At 46.0% G+C, this 13,195-nt stretch overlaps 1 protein-coding gene across 1 annotated transcript in view; it reads right to left on the bottom strand.

Annotated features, from left to right (window-relative positions):
- Positions 1–13,195, bottom strand: part of ncoa2 (nuclear receptor coactivator 2) — a 51,513-nt gene that overhangs the window by 21,004 nt on the left and 17,314 nt on the right. The window contains 3 exon segments of the mRNA XM_079291765.1: positions 2,302–2,405; positions 5,096–5,268; positions 6,091–6,198. Coding sequence (XP_079147891.1) covers positions 2,302–2,405; positions 5,096–5,268; positions 6,091–6,179 — 366 coding nt within the window. The 5' untranslated portion in view covers positions 6,180–6,198.

Genomic DNA, 13,195 nt, shown 5'->3' with positions numbered 1-13,195 from the left:
CACTCCTGCAGATGCTCGGTCGTGTCTGACAGACAACAGGATAGAGGCATGTGCCTGCCGAGATTGGAGGACGTGGTGGAGGAGGAGGAGCACTTAATTGAATGAATATAGCCCCAGGTTGGCCATTACACACAAGATGGTGTCAATTAGGCCATCAAATCACCCAGAGCTCTTAAAAGGGAATTCTGGTGGTTGTAAAGCTGTAAAATCGAGTGGCACGATAAGAGATAAGGGACTACTGCCAAGGTGTCTGCGCCTCGCCTCCGCTTAAATAATCATTACCTTCACACCACACAGTTTACATTACATGAATGAAAATGAATCAAATATTTTGATATATTTGATGATATAATGCATATTGCCAGTTGCATATTTGGTTTTCCCACCCTGGTTTGATTGCAGCGTCGTTGCAATCAAACCAGCGGGCTCAATTGTTGGGGGTGTAGCAAAGTCATATATCCCGTGTTACACGTTATCGCATTGGAACATAACTTTTCCCTTGCCTGCATTAACACAGCACCCGCTGAAAATAGACTTACGGGGGGGGGGGGATCTCATCTATCACTGCGTGAAGCGCAGCGGTTCCAAAACGCAACGCGGTTGTTGTGCAAGTCCGCCCTGTGTGAAGGAAGGCCACGTACTGGACAAGTAGGGCAAACATAAACAGAGCAAACACTCTTCAGTGCCAACTCTTGCCTTCTTCCAGAGGCTCTTGAATAATGCCGTTAGCCAATACCTTCATTTATAAGGCCCTGATTAAATATACACTACGGAGGTGACAAAAGCCGATACAAATGAAGACACTCTCAATGAACACACCATGAGGCACCGCACTTACCGCGCTCCATTTTGCTCCCGGCCTCCTGCTGTATAAGTCTATGCTGCTTAACCTCCCACAACAAATGTACAGTCGGTAGTGAATTGTTATGCTGTAGGGAATAGGGTCAGGTCTCCTCCCCTCTCCTGGTGTTGCTGTTATTTATGATACGATACTGGTGCTTTGCAAACAGGATCTCTCTTCACATAAATTCTTGCTAACCACGCTGTATTTTCCGCATGACAAAGCAACTGTCTCGTTAAAAACAATTCAAACAGGTCTCTTGTGGAGCTCGCGTTTGAACTTAGTACTTTTTGTTTTTTTAGTATAGACACAAATGTGTACGTAGCACTGAATATCAAAAACTGTCAAGTACCTAAATCTCGCATAAAACTGATTTATTTTTGGATTTTGATGTTTAGTGATATAAATAATAATTTTGCCAATTTTAGTGTTTATTATGTATTTTCAAGGCAAAGTTCTCATCCAATTACATGTGATTAAACTATGTTTAACGGAGGGGCATCATTCACTTTGGCTTCTTTTGTTAAAAGACCAAAAGAGCTTTCAAAAGAAAGTTGTGTTTTTCTTTAAAGTAAGATATCAAAGCCAGTGTTATTGTATTTGTTTTATATTGGCACTGGTATCTCAGCCCTCGTCTCTTCTATTGTCTGACAATGTTGTCACACCACACAACAGCAACCATATAGAGCAATGTACCAGGAATGCAAAGCACATGCCACAGCAGTCATGTGACAGAAGAAGACTTGCCCCCCGAGGGTTAAAACAACAGCACATTAACGTTTTGTTTTTTTCGCGGCTTTCTCCGTCTTCCTTGCTCCTCAGAGCATCCCATAATGAGCCCAGATTGGCGGACGGGGCGGGGTACACGGCCAGAGCGGAGCGGGTGTGAATGGCCGATCGCTGTGTTTTGGGGGGGCGGCTGACAGATGGGAAAGCATGCAGGCTGCACTGGGCTATATTTAGCCGCGAGTTAGTATGTTGATTCAGTGACGCTGGACCAGGAGAGCTATAAATATTCCATGACAGGACAGATCTAGGAGCAAATGAAGGGAAGATGGGGGGGCGAGAGAAAAGAGAACTGAACAAGTACGAGAGAGAGAGAAAGGGAGGGAGGGAGGAAGTGAGTGAGAGGGGAGGCTCAATGAACTGATTCATTCGCTGGGCTGTTGCTTTCTTTCCCATTATACGTAAGCACTTCAGTGGCCCTCCACAGGACAACGAGGCCATTGCTCTGCCTGGTGATTTACAGCCAATCCGGGGCAGATACAAGATGCTGGCAGCATTTACGCCGCACAGCTACACTCGTACACAACCACGACCGAGTGTGACCCATTTGGGATTGTTCTCTATTACACAGAACTCTTCATTACATACCGATCTTGGTTCAAAGAGGAGGAGTATACCCCGAGCGAGTGTTCGGTGTCTCGATATGACACTGTGAATAAGCAAAGATGACCCACCTCCAGCATCATTGGTCCCAAGGCATCTTTGTCAATCACACTTTGGCCCGTTGATGAGACATCCGCCTTCTGCACCTCCTCCTCATTTGCTGCTGCAGCTTTTTCTGCTGACAGAAAAGTCAATGACAGAAAGGTTAGAGGCAAACAGAAACAAACGATTGGTTCGAGAGAACATGGATCTCAATCTCAAGGAGTTGACATAAAACCTCCCCTGTAGTTATACGAGGTGACGGCATTCCGTTGTTACGGGGGAGCGCGGCACTACATCACAAAAACATGACCCCAAAAACATGCAGGTCAAAACATGAGTGAAACCACTTTTGCTTCGCTCTGAGATTGACCCACATACTTCAAAAGAGGTCACTTGTTGACAAGACGTTGAACCCAGTGTCTTTCCGGCTGTAAAGCAAACACATTTTGTCCCGTCGTCAAAACGCCGTGGCTTGAACCCGAGCAGCGAGCCGAGTGAAAGGTGGTTGCAGTAAAAGGGCCGTGTCAGAGCACGCAGCTGCCACGCTGGAGGCTGCCACTGGATGGATTGCATTGTCCCGTCCAAAAAAAAAAAAAAAAAGGGGGGTCTATTATGGAGACAGTGACAGTGTGTGAGCAACTCTCGCTCCCAATAGAGCAGCAAAGTTGTTGCTATGTCAGGCGGCAAAGGCGAACCCAACGAGTTGACCATAAACCCTTTCATAACGACCGTGACTCATTGCATCACAATGCTGTTTCAACGCCACGAACATAGTTTATTGCGCTGCGGACTCAAAGGTGCTGCCACAAACCTTTTAATGTAATTAAAGCCTCCTGTGAGCTCCTGTACCTGCGCTGTGCTGTTGTGCAGTTGTCCATGTGAGTGATTGGGTTAATAACCATGCAGAGAAGCCTTATGTTCAGAGCGTAGGCTGTCCTACTTTTGGAGATGATGAGAGGCGGAATATGAGTGGGCTGTTGGAGGGGGACACACACACACACACACACACACACATTTAACTGTCGCACCATGCCAAGAAGAGGACTGACCATATGGTGAGAGAATGTTGTGGTGATAAGCAAACAAAAATCATGTCCTCCTTTCTTTTTGTTTGAGGGGGGGGTAGATGTGTGAACACTGACACAAATGCAGGTCTTCCCCTCTGTGGGCTCGTTGCAGCACCGCACAGACCCACATTCATCTCTTTCAGCATTAATGATGTGCGCATCAGCAGGACCCCTCCAGGCCCAGCGGGGCCCAGTATACCAGCACAGCTGCCCTGGGTACAGACCCATCACTCAAAGTCAGCGCAGCCCTCACTGGCTCTCCGTCCGGCTACAGAACTGTGCCACAGATAGCGGGAGGAAGTGATTATTTATCAGGGTCATGTCTGCTACATAATCTATAACCGTCAAGACATTGGCCTTACACTCTTTTCTTCTCTCTCGTATTTTACATAGTGGTGTGTTTTTCGACATTTCTCACACGTTATAATGAATACTGTACTTGACTATCTACGAGCTGCAGCTCAGCAGCTACTGTGTGCGTCACCCTGCAGCCTGCGAAAACTGCGTCGGCACGAGCGAGCCGTTAAAGAGTGTAAAGGGAGTTGTAAAACGCTTGACGATGCCCGTATTTTATAAGCTCTATAAAGATATCATAACTCATCAACTATTAAGAAACAACGAGATGAAAACAGAAGGCATAAGCCTATGCTGAGCGCACAACTCCACCCTGATTCCAATCAGGGAATCTGTGTGCAGACTGCATGAGAGGAACAAACGGGGACGAGTTAACTTCCCCTCAGAGGTTGCTGTACAAACACAATCATGCCTTTAGACACAGCCGAGGGATGTTACTCTAGCCTAGTGTAAAAAAAGAAAAGAAAAGAAGAGTGAGGAAAGGAAAAGAAAGGAGGGAGGGGGTATGAAGTAAGACAGTAGTGTGGGGGGAGGGACGGTCAGACGGTAGCCAGAGTTTTGTGTGTGATTTGCTGCATCACATTGCTCACCATTGCATAACGCTGGGCTCTGTGAGTCACATAAAACAAGTTGACATCATCAGTCGGTCCACTCTTATGTCTACCCGTCACGCGGCTGCTTTTGTTTCTTAGATGCACGACACAAGCTTATTACAACAGTTTAATATCTGCCTTGATGTTTACGTAAAGAAAGCTACAACTGTTTTTTGCTATGTTTGGACCTAAAAAAACCCCGGATGATACGGTTGATGTTGGTCTGGTAAATCCAACATGAAAACACAGACCTCAACTAATTGCTACAGAGAACCAAAAAGGGAGAAGCTGGCGAGTACAACTGAACAGGCTGATCCATTCGCCTGATGTTCTGGCTCAGGGTAGAAGTGGGAAAGACCGGCAGCCAACAAAAAAAACTGCTCTGGTTCATCCGCATGATGAAGTGATGGAGGGAACATTAAATCACATGTGCTGCTCTTTAATAACATCAATTATTGTGTGTGGACCAGATCCCAAAGCATATTATTCATGACATTAGACCTGATGCTTCTGCCAACACGGTGCCACCTGTGCCACTTGTGGTTATGCTGCAGCATTAAAACCACAACCACATCCGTAGCATATCCACGATATTGTAGCACAAGTAGCTTCAATTCAAACCGGTTCACTTAGACTAAGCTGTATATGTAGGTTGTATGTCATAAAAACAACAGATATTATGAAATAAATGCTCCCAGCTGAACAGTAATGGTATTCCTTTCACTGTTGCTCTGTTTGGGACCCGTCACCTTTGACCTTTTCTTCAACAGACATAGATACAGTGTGAAAAACATCCTGAGAGGTTGTACCTTGCTCCTTTATTTGTCTGATCTGTTTCACAGTTTCCTTCAGGATTGCACATTTGTCGGGCTTGACGTTGAAGTTGTCGATGTCGTTGAAGTTGGCAAAGATCAGCTCGGCGAGCTCTTCGATGTATTTGTTCTCGTGCTCGCGGTTGCGCTTCTCGTTGCTCCGCTTCGGGCTGCAGAGACAAAGAGAGAGACTGGGGTGAGAGAACGCGATGACGAAGGTGGCAACAGCAGGAGGGATGGAAAGCACGAAAAAGGAGGTTTCAAATGTGGGTAAATTGCATGTACTGAAGGAGCAATTCTATCACAAAAACAGAACGAAAGAACCGAGAGCAGCGGCAGGAAGGAAGATTTATAAAACTACACCACGGATGAGTGTCCGCACACGTCTCTTGATATGACTGAAGAGCCCTCTCGTTTTCATAGCTGCCAAAAGACAGAGCACAACATCTACTGCGAGCCTTGGCATGGAGAGGAGTCAGAAGAGGGATAAGGCAGGGGTCAATGATTCTCCATATGACTTGGAATATATCTCGAGGCCTCTTCATTGTGCCAACACGGAGCACATCAATAAAGAAAACCCTCGTTCTTTAATGCTCGTCTGCAGATAAATTATGCAGATTTATTGTACAGACTGGAACAGTGCTGCCACAGTATCATAGAGCCATTCTTGGTAACTACTAGAATGTGAGTATAAAATACTTTATAAGTGGCTGGAGCTTGATTATAATTCTCGCCATTTTCAAAAGTCCGACATCGCCTTTGTTTAATGGGTAATAAATGGTTTGGCAACGGGCAATTTTGCAAAGCAGCGGTCGTCGAAGCAAGTTGCTGACCACAGACTTTTGATAAAAACGTCTGAACTTGACGATTGCCGTGTGGAAATGAAAATGTATTTCACTCAAACCTTTCTCGTCGCGTTCGAGTGTGCTCATTTGAATCAAGGAGAAACGTCTTCCTGTGGGAGAAATCTGCCATTTGGCTTGAGGACGTACCTGGGTCCCAGAAGTTCGGCAGAACATTCTTTGCGTTTCCGTGACTCTGCCCGGGCAGGGTCAGATGGGTTTTCACCGACTCCACTCATCCTCAATGCATATCAGCGTCTGAAGAAAAAAAAAAAGGAACACACACATCTATGAAAACATGCATACGAAATGTGATGGATTGACTGCAAACTGCAAAATTGTGTGGAAAACCACTTATATACCGTCGGTGTGTGAGCCTGCCAACATGTGCATCTGCATACAACACACACACGCACACACACACTCCTGTGCTGGGGGCACAGGTTGATCCACTCCAGGAGAAATGAGAGAAAATGGAGCGCAGGAAGAGATTCAATCATTTCCCTCTGATGGTGCGGCTCTCCCCAGAGACGCTGAAATGAGAACACGGCGCTTTGCCCACAGCACCAGACTGTGCGCTCAACCACGCACCAAGAAAAGCCCATTCGCTACACGATACCAGGCAAAAGCCCGCAGTGAGAGCAGAGTGGTGTTCAGAATCACATGTGTCCCTGTTTACCGAGTGCCTCGGAGATCGCTTCACCTGCAGTGATTTGTAAGTCACTCAAAACATGAACTGTAACAATAATATCTCGTCTGCTTTTTCTGAAATCAGGCCACAGAGCACGAGATCTTAAGTACGAATTCATGTTGTGTTACTTGCGCGACCTAAAGTGACAAGCTGGCCGAGGGCTTACTCTGCAATTTCAACGGTTATGGTTACGAATCCATGTTGTGTTCCGAATCCAAATCAATGTCGAGACATTCACAACAACTTGAGAGCCTTTGGAGACGTGTCCCACTGTAGATGCCGAGCACCCACACACACCAACCTATATTTTATTCCGCTCCTCTTACTTTGCGAGCCGGCAACGGCTGAACTTCATGCTACTTCATGAAAGACGATCAATTATTGATCAAAGCAATGTCTTATTAATTACCAACATCATCTGCACCCAAAAATCTGATGGCGGCTAATGGACTTGGATTTCAATCGAGGACGATATCTGCCGCGTGGAAGACGTGAACACCACTTCAAAACAAGCGGTGAGGTCTGAAAACATGTGCATCTGCAGACATTTGCTTTGATAGGGTTACAGAGGGAGGGAAACGAGACATAGAGAGAAAAATAAAGCCCCCCCCCCCTCAGCACGATGCAGGGCAGGCCGTGCTGTGATACACTCTCAGCCACTCAAACCATGGAAACGGGTGACAAACACCGCTCGCTGCTCAGTCATTACATAATGCACAACAGAGCACAGCACGGCGTGGAGCAGGGAGGAATAGCATAGCTTAGCAGGAGCAGGCTCAACTAAAATAAAAAGGGGAGCTAGTGACCATGCAAACTTGAGCCTGGCTCCCTCCTGGCCTTGAGTGACCTACTTTAAGCTCATGGTAGGGGCTGCGCTCAAACGGATGAAGTCACAGCAGTGGTGGCTAGCGAGGCAGAGGAGACTCTGAAGGGTAAAGCACGTCCCCACTGTTCTGTTGATAAGGGACTCGAGTCCTGTACAGTTGTGTGGGATAAGGGATGAACACAAACATCGCCGCGCACGTGTCCTTCGCGTTACGCTCCCTCTCTCTCTCGAATGGCATCGGGTTGTCGTTACGCGGTGCTCTCCGCCGACGTTACAACGTCTTATAGCAGAGGTTGTGTGCTTTTATTAATGACAACAGAAACAGGCCATTAAAACTCGCACAGCTAAGTGGCACTCTCCGTTCCCATTGGTCGCGCCGGGGCTTTCCAGCACAAGTTACCATGGGGATTCTAGACCCGATTGGTTGGGCTCGTCCCGCCGGGGACGGATGTGATTGGTTGCCTTCGTCTCCTTGACATGGCAGTAATGATGGGTCAGTGTACGTTGAAACAAAAAAGAAAAGAGACTGGAAGTACCAGGCACGTCTCAATGACACCAACACAGACAGTCAGACTGCCTGGCAAGAGTGCTGGCAGGCCAGTGTTGTTGCTGGGGTGTCCGGTCCTCACGTGGGAAGACTAGCGAGGGATCTCTAGGCAGATATAAACAGCTGGGCGCTGGTGTTAGAAAAGGACCCGTTACCAAAAAGAGAGCCGAGTCGAGCTGCACGATGCGGCGGAAATGAGGCAGAAGCGACCGGTAGCAGGCTGCTTCCAGCGACACTAAAAGTATATTCGACCAACTTTAATGTTATTATTGTTCAACTTCTCCGTGCACCTAGGAAGTAGGTGAAGTTGTGCCAGAAACCCGCACTCTACATGTTTTGTGTTTAGGCCGGATAACGTCATCTCTTCAGTCTACCTCCAGGAGGACACGTGCATATAAATGATTCACTCACACTTAACGACAGCAAAAGAAAAGCACAACAACCAGTGTTGTTCAAAGAAGATAGAACGTACAGTCTGATGTCCCATTTCATAAAGGAAGGAGTGTTATGGAGGAAAACACTACCACAGCCCGAAAAACATTTTAAAAAACATTTCATTGCTCCAGCGACATTGAAAAGCTGAGGTAACGTGGCCGATGAGGCTCCATTGGTGCACCTGCGCCGTGTGCAGATATCATTGACTCAGAGCGATGTAGGGTAAGTGGGGGTTGGGGAAGAGGATTCATTATACGTTGAACTGATTGTCAAATTCTGGAGGGCATCGCTCACGTTTTGCAGTTCATCGAGCCCTCAGCTCATTTAGCTCATTAGTGTTGTAAGTCGAGACATACAGCCCATCATCATTTCAGGCTACCGTATGTTAGACAGACAGTGTGGAATCATTGTTCACACAAGTATTAAGGATGAAAGCTAGAAAAACTGAATGGTAGGGCCATAATCACATTTTTATTGAAGTAAAAAACGGTAAAGAGAGAAGGGTAAACAAATGACAATGTGGACGATCATAAAAAATGAGGGGTTCATTTTACACTCGGAAGTATGAACTGCTATCAACAGTTTGTTTAGCCAACTGCTTGCTGTTGCTGGCAAAGCCCTGGCAGCCGGACGATCATTGGGAAAGTCCACCCCGAAGATGTGACTGGAAATGACGCTGGGGACATGACGCTCACTGGAACAGATAGCCTTCTGCGCAGTTGTTTTGACTCTTCGCAGTTGGGATGAGCTCAAATTCCATAACTTACATCTCCCTCTCTCTCACGCAAACACACACTTAGACGACGGCGGCCATAATTGCAGATCTGTGCGCCGGCAGGTCAGCCCTGCCAGTGTGAACTCGACACTTCTCACGTCATTACAGGTTTTGCTCCTCACCTATCTGTGTGACTGACTCATAGGGCTAAATGAAGGGCTCCGTTATTAAGCCACTGTAATAAGCACAGTGCCGCCTCCGCAACACACCACTGAGGATTTTTCCAATATCTGAACCAGTTTATTACACCGATTCACTCGAAATGAGATTTTATTATTCAGGACTCAATAGCGTGCAAAGAGAAGGGCTGGGTGCCGCAGAGAAAACCAAACATCAGGATATTCTTTGACCGAATACCTCAATGACGATATTGTAGTGTTGATCATTGGTGCTTTTACAAAATGTTTACGCAATACAGGTTCTGTTTGACAAATAATAATCAGCGATGTGGCTATAATGACTAAGTGGGCAAAGGTAAAGAATAGAACAGCCTGGTACATCACTGTACTGTAGCGAAGCCCTAAAAACCAGGAAGAGACACTTATTACTCCATATTATGATATCCAATATATCTAGCCTCATATCACAATATTGATATATTGCCTGGCCCTAGCATAGAGATATGCATTTATAAAGACAGAAAAGTTAAAGTTTGAAAAATCTATTGACTTTGAAAGCACTGGGTGTACTTGAGGGAGGTGATCATAGGTGTGTCATTGCTCGTGTCTTAGGTGTCACAAGAGCAGACTCTCCAGGACCGCGCTGGAGCCAACCAGTCTGGCGAGGTAGGAATGCAGAAACAACAAGGGGCTGCTGCTGCAGAGGACGCCGCCGCTTCTTGTGTCAAACGCAGCTGGTACAACCTGTACATGACTCTCTCTTAAACCTTTAACTGAACCGTTGCAGCTGTGAGGCCAACATGGTGACACGGTGCTGTTGGCTGCACGGTCATGACGGGCAGCATCCAGCTATTCTCCAAATTTTCACACGTCCACGATGGAAAGACTCCACGGCCTGTTTTGGTCTGCAAATGTTGAGCTGCGTCAGTGTGACGTAAAAAGAAAAAATGGCTCTTGATCTCAGAATTTCCGTGGTCAGAGGGAAATCAGTTGCTGATTTTGAAAACGTGGAACAGATTTATGCTGATAAATTATCCAGTTATTTCTCAAATTAAAAAGAAACAAGTACAGAAAAAGGGAGAATATTGATATTTTGGGCTATCAAGCAATACTTATAGGGTGTGACTGTGAGGGCCCCTTGTTGACTTTTAACAAATTCATACAGACAAGATCACCACATCATCACTATACATTCTCTGCAGTGTAACCCCGATCCAAACTGGTGATGTGTAGACAGGTTGATATTTCCTTTACATATATGATTTTGCATACATTTTCCAATCTTGTGATATCCACTCCCTGGCCACTTTATTAGGTACACCACACACACACACATCTTACAAAGCTAATAATGGACAGTTGTGTTTAAACTTTTAATGTTTATTAAAATACACACGCTGTAAAGCTGCGACACCCCTTCTAACACTCAGGTGTAGCTACTATTACTAGACAGTTATTCTTTAATGAAATTCAGCGAACATAACCACACAGTGAGCCAAGCTACATGCAAATCACCAGAGAGAGGGGGGGGGGGGCGGCTTCAAAAACACTGAATCACCAATTCCAGTCATAGTCTAAGGAGGGGGGGGGGGGGGGGGTGGTCTGCCAGTGTGCCATTCCTGTAATGATGTGGGCTAGCAAGGCTTTGATTAGAAAGACACACCCAGAGCTTCTGGAACTTGGGCATGACTGTGCATTAAATTACATCCAACACCATTGGGGAAGTGTTTGAAATCTCCTGCACTATAATAACGGGGGAGGTGGGGGGGGGGGCTCTTTCAGAAAGTGCATAACCACAGTGGGGCCCTGAACAATGTCTCTCTGGTGTGTAATCTGTCCTCACACGGCTTCTTGGCACAACAGGCCTCGAGAGAGAAGCAAGAAAAAACACGGGAAAGCGCCAATAAAGACTGCTTCTGGTGTGCTGCAACACGGGCTGTTTTCCACCCAAACTGAAGAGGAAATCATGACAGGGGAAGGGCCCAGAGGATTCGCACCTTCTCAAGTTTACATCTCCAAGTAATATATGCGAGGGTGAGAAGAAGTGCTGAGAGAGCCAAAACACACCGAAACATGTTGGAACCGTGTCAGATGGTATTAAAGACAAACATGCATTTAAAAACAATATCACTTTCAACAGAACGCAACTTGGGGGGGGGGGGGGGTCCACAGTGAACTCTGGCCTTGCTGACAGCTGCCGTTACCTTGAACCAGATGTTCCGATATTAGGTTTTGGGTCAGTGGGGAGGCATTGGGAGATGGAGGAAGGAACGTGATGACAGATTGAAAGAGATTAGGAGCATTGTGAATTTGAAACATTGAACCTTGGATTTAACCAGACGTCAGTGACTCAGAACCTATAGAGGGATCAGATCATTGACAGGGAGAGAGTATAGAGACAGGAGAGGAAGGTGGGGGAACAAAAAACAGGTAACTGGCCTTTTTCACAGAGGCGTTGTAATCAGTGTGGCTGTCACTACTCAGACTGTCCAGTTTTCAGCTAAATGACATTTAATCCCCCCCCCCCAGTTATCTGGTTACTCAGTGTAATAGAGGCAAATCTACTCCATTGAAATCACACAAACAAGACGCTGTAATCATGGTAGAAGGAGAGGTATGCACCTTGTCTGCTACCAAATCTCACTAATGAGATCCAGAATCACTGCAAGGTAATGGCTCTAAAGTGCAACCAGGAGCCAGCTCTCGCCACCCCCCTTCCCTCCCCTCCCCCATTTACTGAAAGCTGATAACGCTCATGAATCTTTAACACTGGCAGTCACTTTAGGATGTCGCAGGATGGGGAAAGGAAGGGATAGCACAGAATGCTAGGCTCTAGCTGTCAGAGAGCGAGAGAGAGAGACTCCGGGAGGGCAGGAGAGCTGGAATCATGAAGGGGGGAGGAGAGAGAAATAGGGAAGGGATGTCAAAAATGACTAACTGGTATAAATAAGCACCTCTCTACAATAAAATCTAGTCAACAACTGATCCGTGGATGACGGCACTGGATTGATAGTCTCAACTGACCCAGGTAGCATATTTTAGGCCTGTATGTTGACATAGTCCACAGTATATTTATTGAGCAAATTGCTATAATTTGGTTGATGTGATTGTTACACATTTTGTAACCAGACCCTCAACTGTGGTATGAATGGAGCCGAAGAGAGAAGGAGCTTTCCCCAGTGTGGGTATAAGCTTGCGGCTGCGTGAGAGATTAATACAGTTGACCAACAGTGAGCCGGCCTATGTCTTTAACGTAAACAGTAATGATTGCAGAATCTGTTTATAGAGATTACCGTCACTTCAATCCAGTGGAAGAGCCGCATCAAATAAAAAAAAAAATCCCAAAAGTTTTTACCGGACGTCCAGCCCAGTCTGTCTCTACCGCCGTGAAATTAACCATCTGAAGAAAACTGAACATGCTACAACAGGATAAAAAACACATAAGCCATTAATATCTTTGGCTGGTAAAAAAAATTAAAAAATATGCCTGGGCAGTAAATGTTTTCGTTGCGCAGCCACCTTGGCCGGGAAGGCAAAAAGTTAATTTTGGACCGTGGCTCTGGGTTTCCTAGACGTCAAACACCTCGTTGAGTTCTGTTAAAACACTGGAAACTCTTCTCTGAACCAAAACGGTTTCAATTAATGATCCCTCCATACTGAGAGTCTAAATAGCAGTTTTAAGGTTGCCCGATTGCCTCTAAAGTGATGCTGCTGACATAAGAACACATTCAAACGTCTGCATATCGTTCATGACACTCAATCCTCAGATATTATAAAAAGCACTGCAGGACGCTATAGGAAATTGAATTGACTTCATCTGTTTTTTCTGCAGGTCAACTTTGACCTACGAGTGCACTACGTC

The sequence above is a fragment of the Melanostigma gelatinosum genome (assembly GCF_949748355.1).
Source record: "Melanostigma gelatinosum genome assembly, chromosome: 20".
Taxonomy (NCBI): domain Eukaryota; kingdom Metazoa; phylum Chordata; class Actinopteri; order Perciformes; family Zoarcidae; genus Melanostigma; species Melanostigma gelatinosum.
This window is presented reverse-complemented; position numbering and strand designations above follow the sequence as displayed.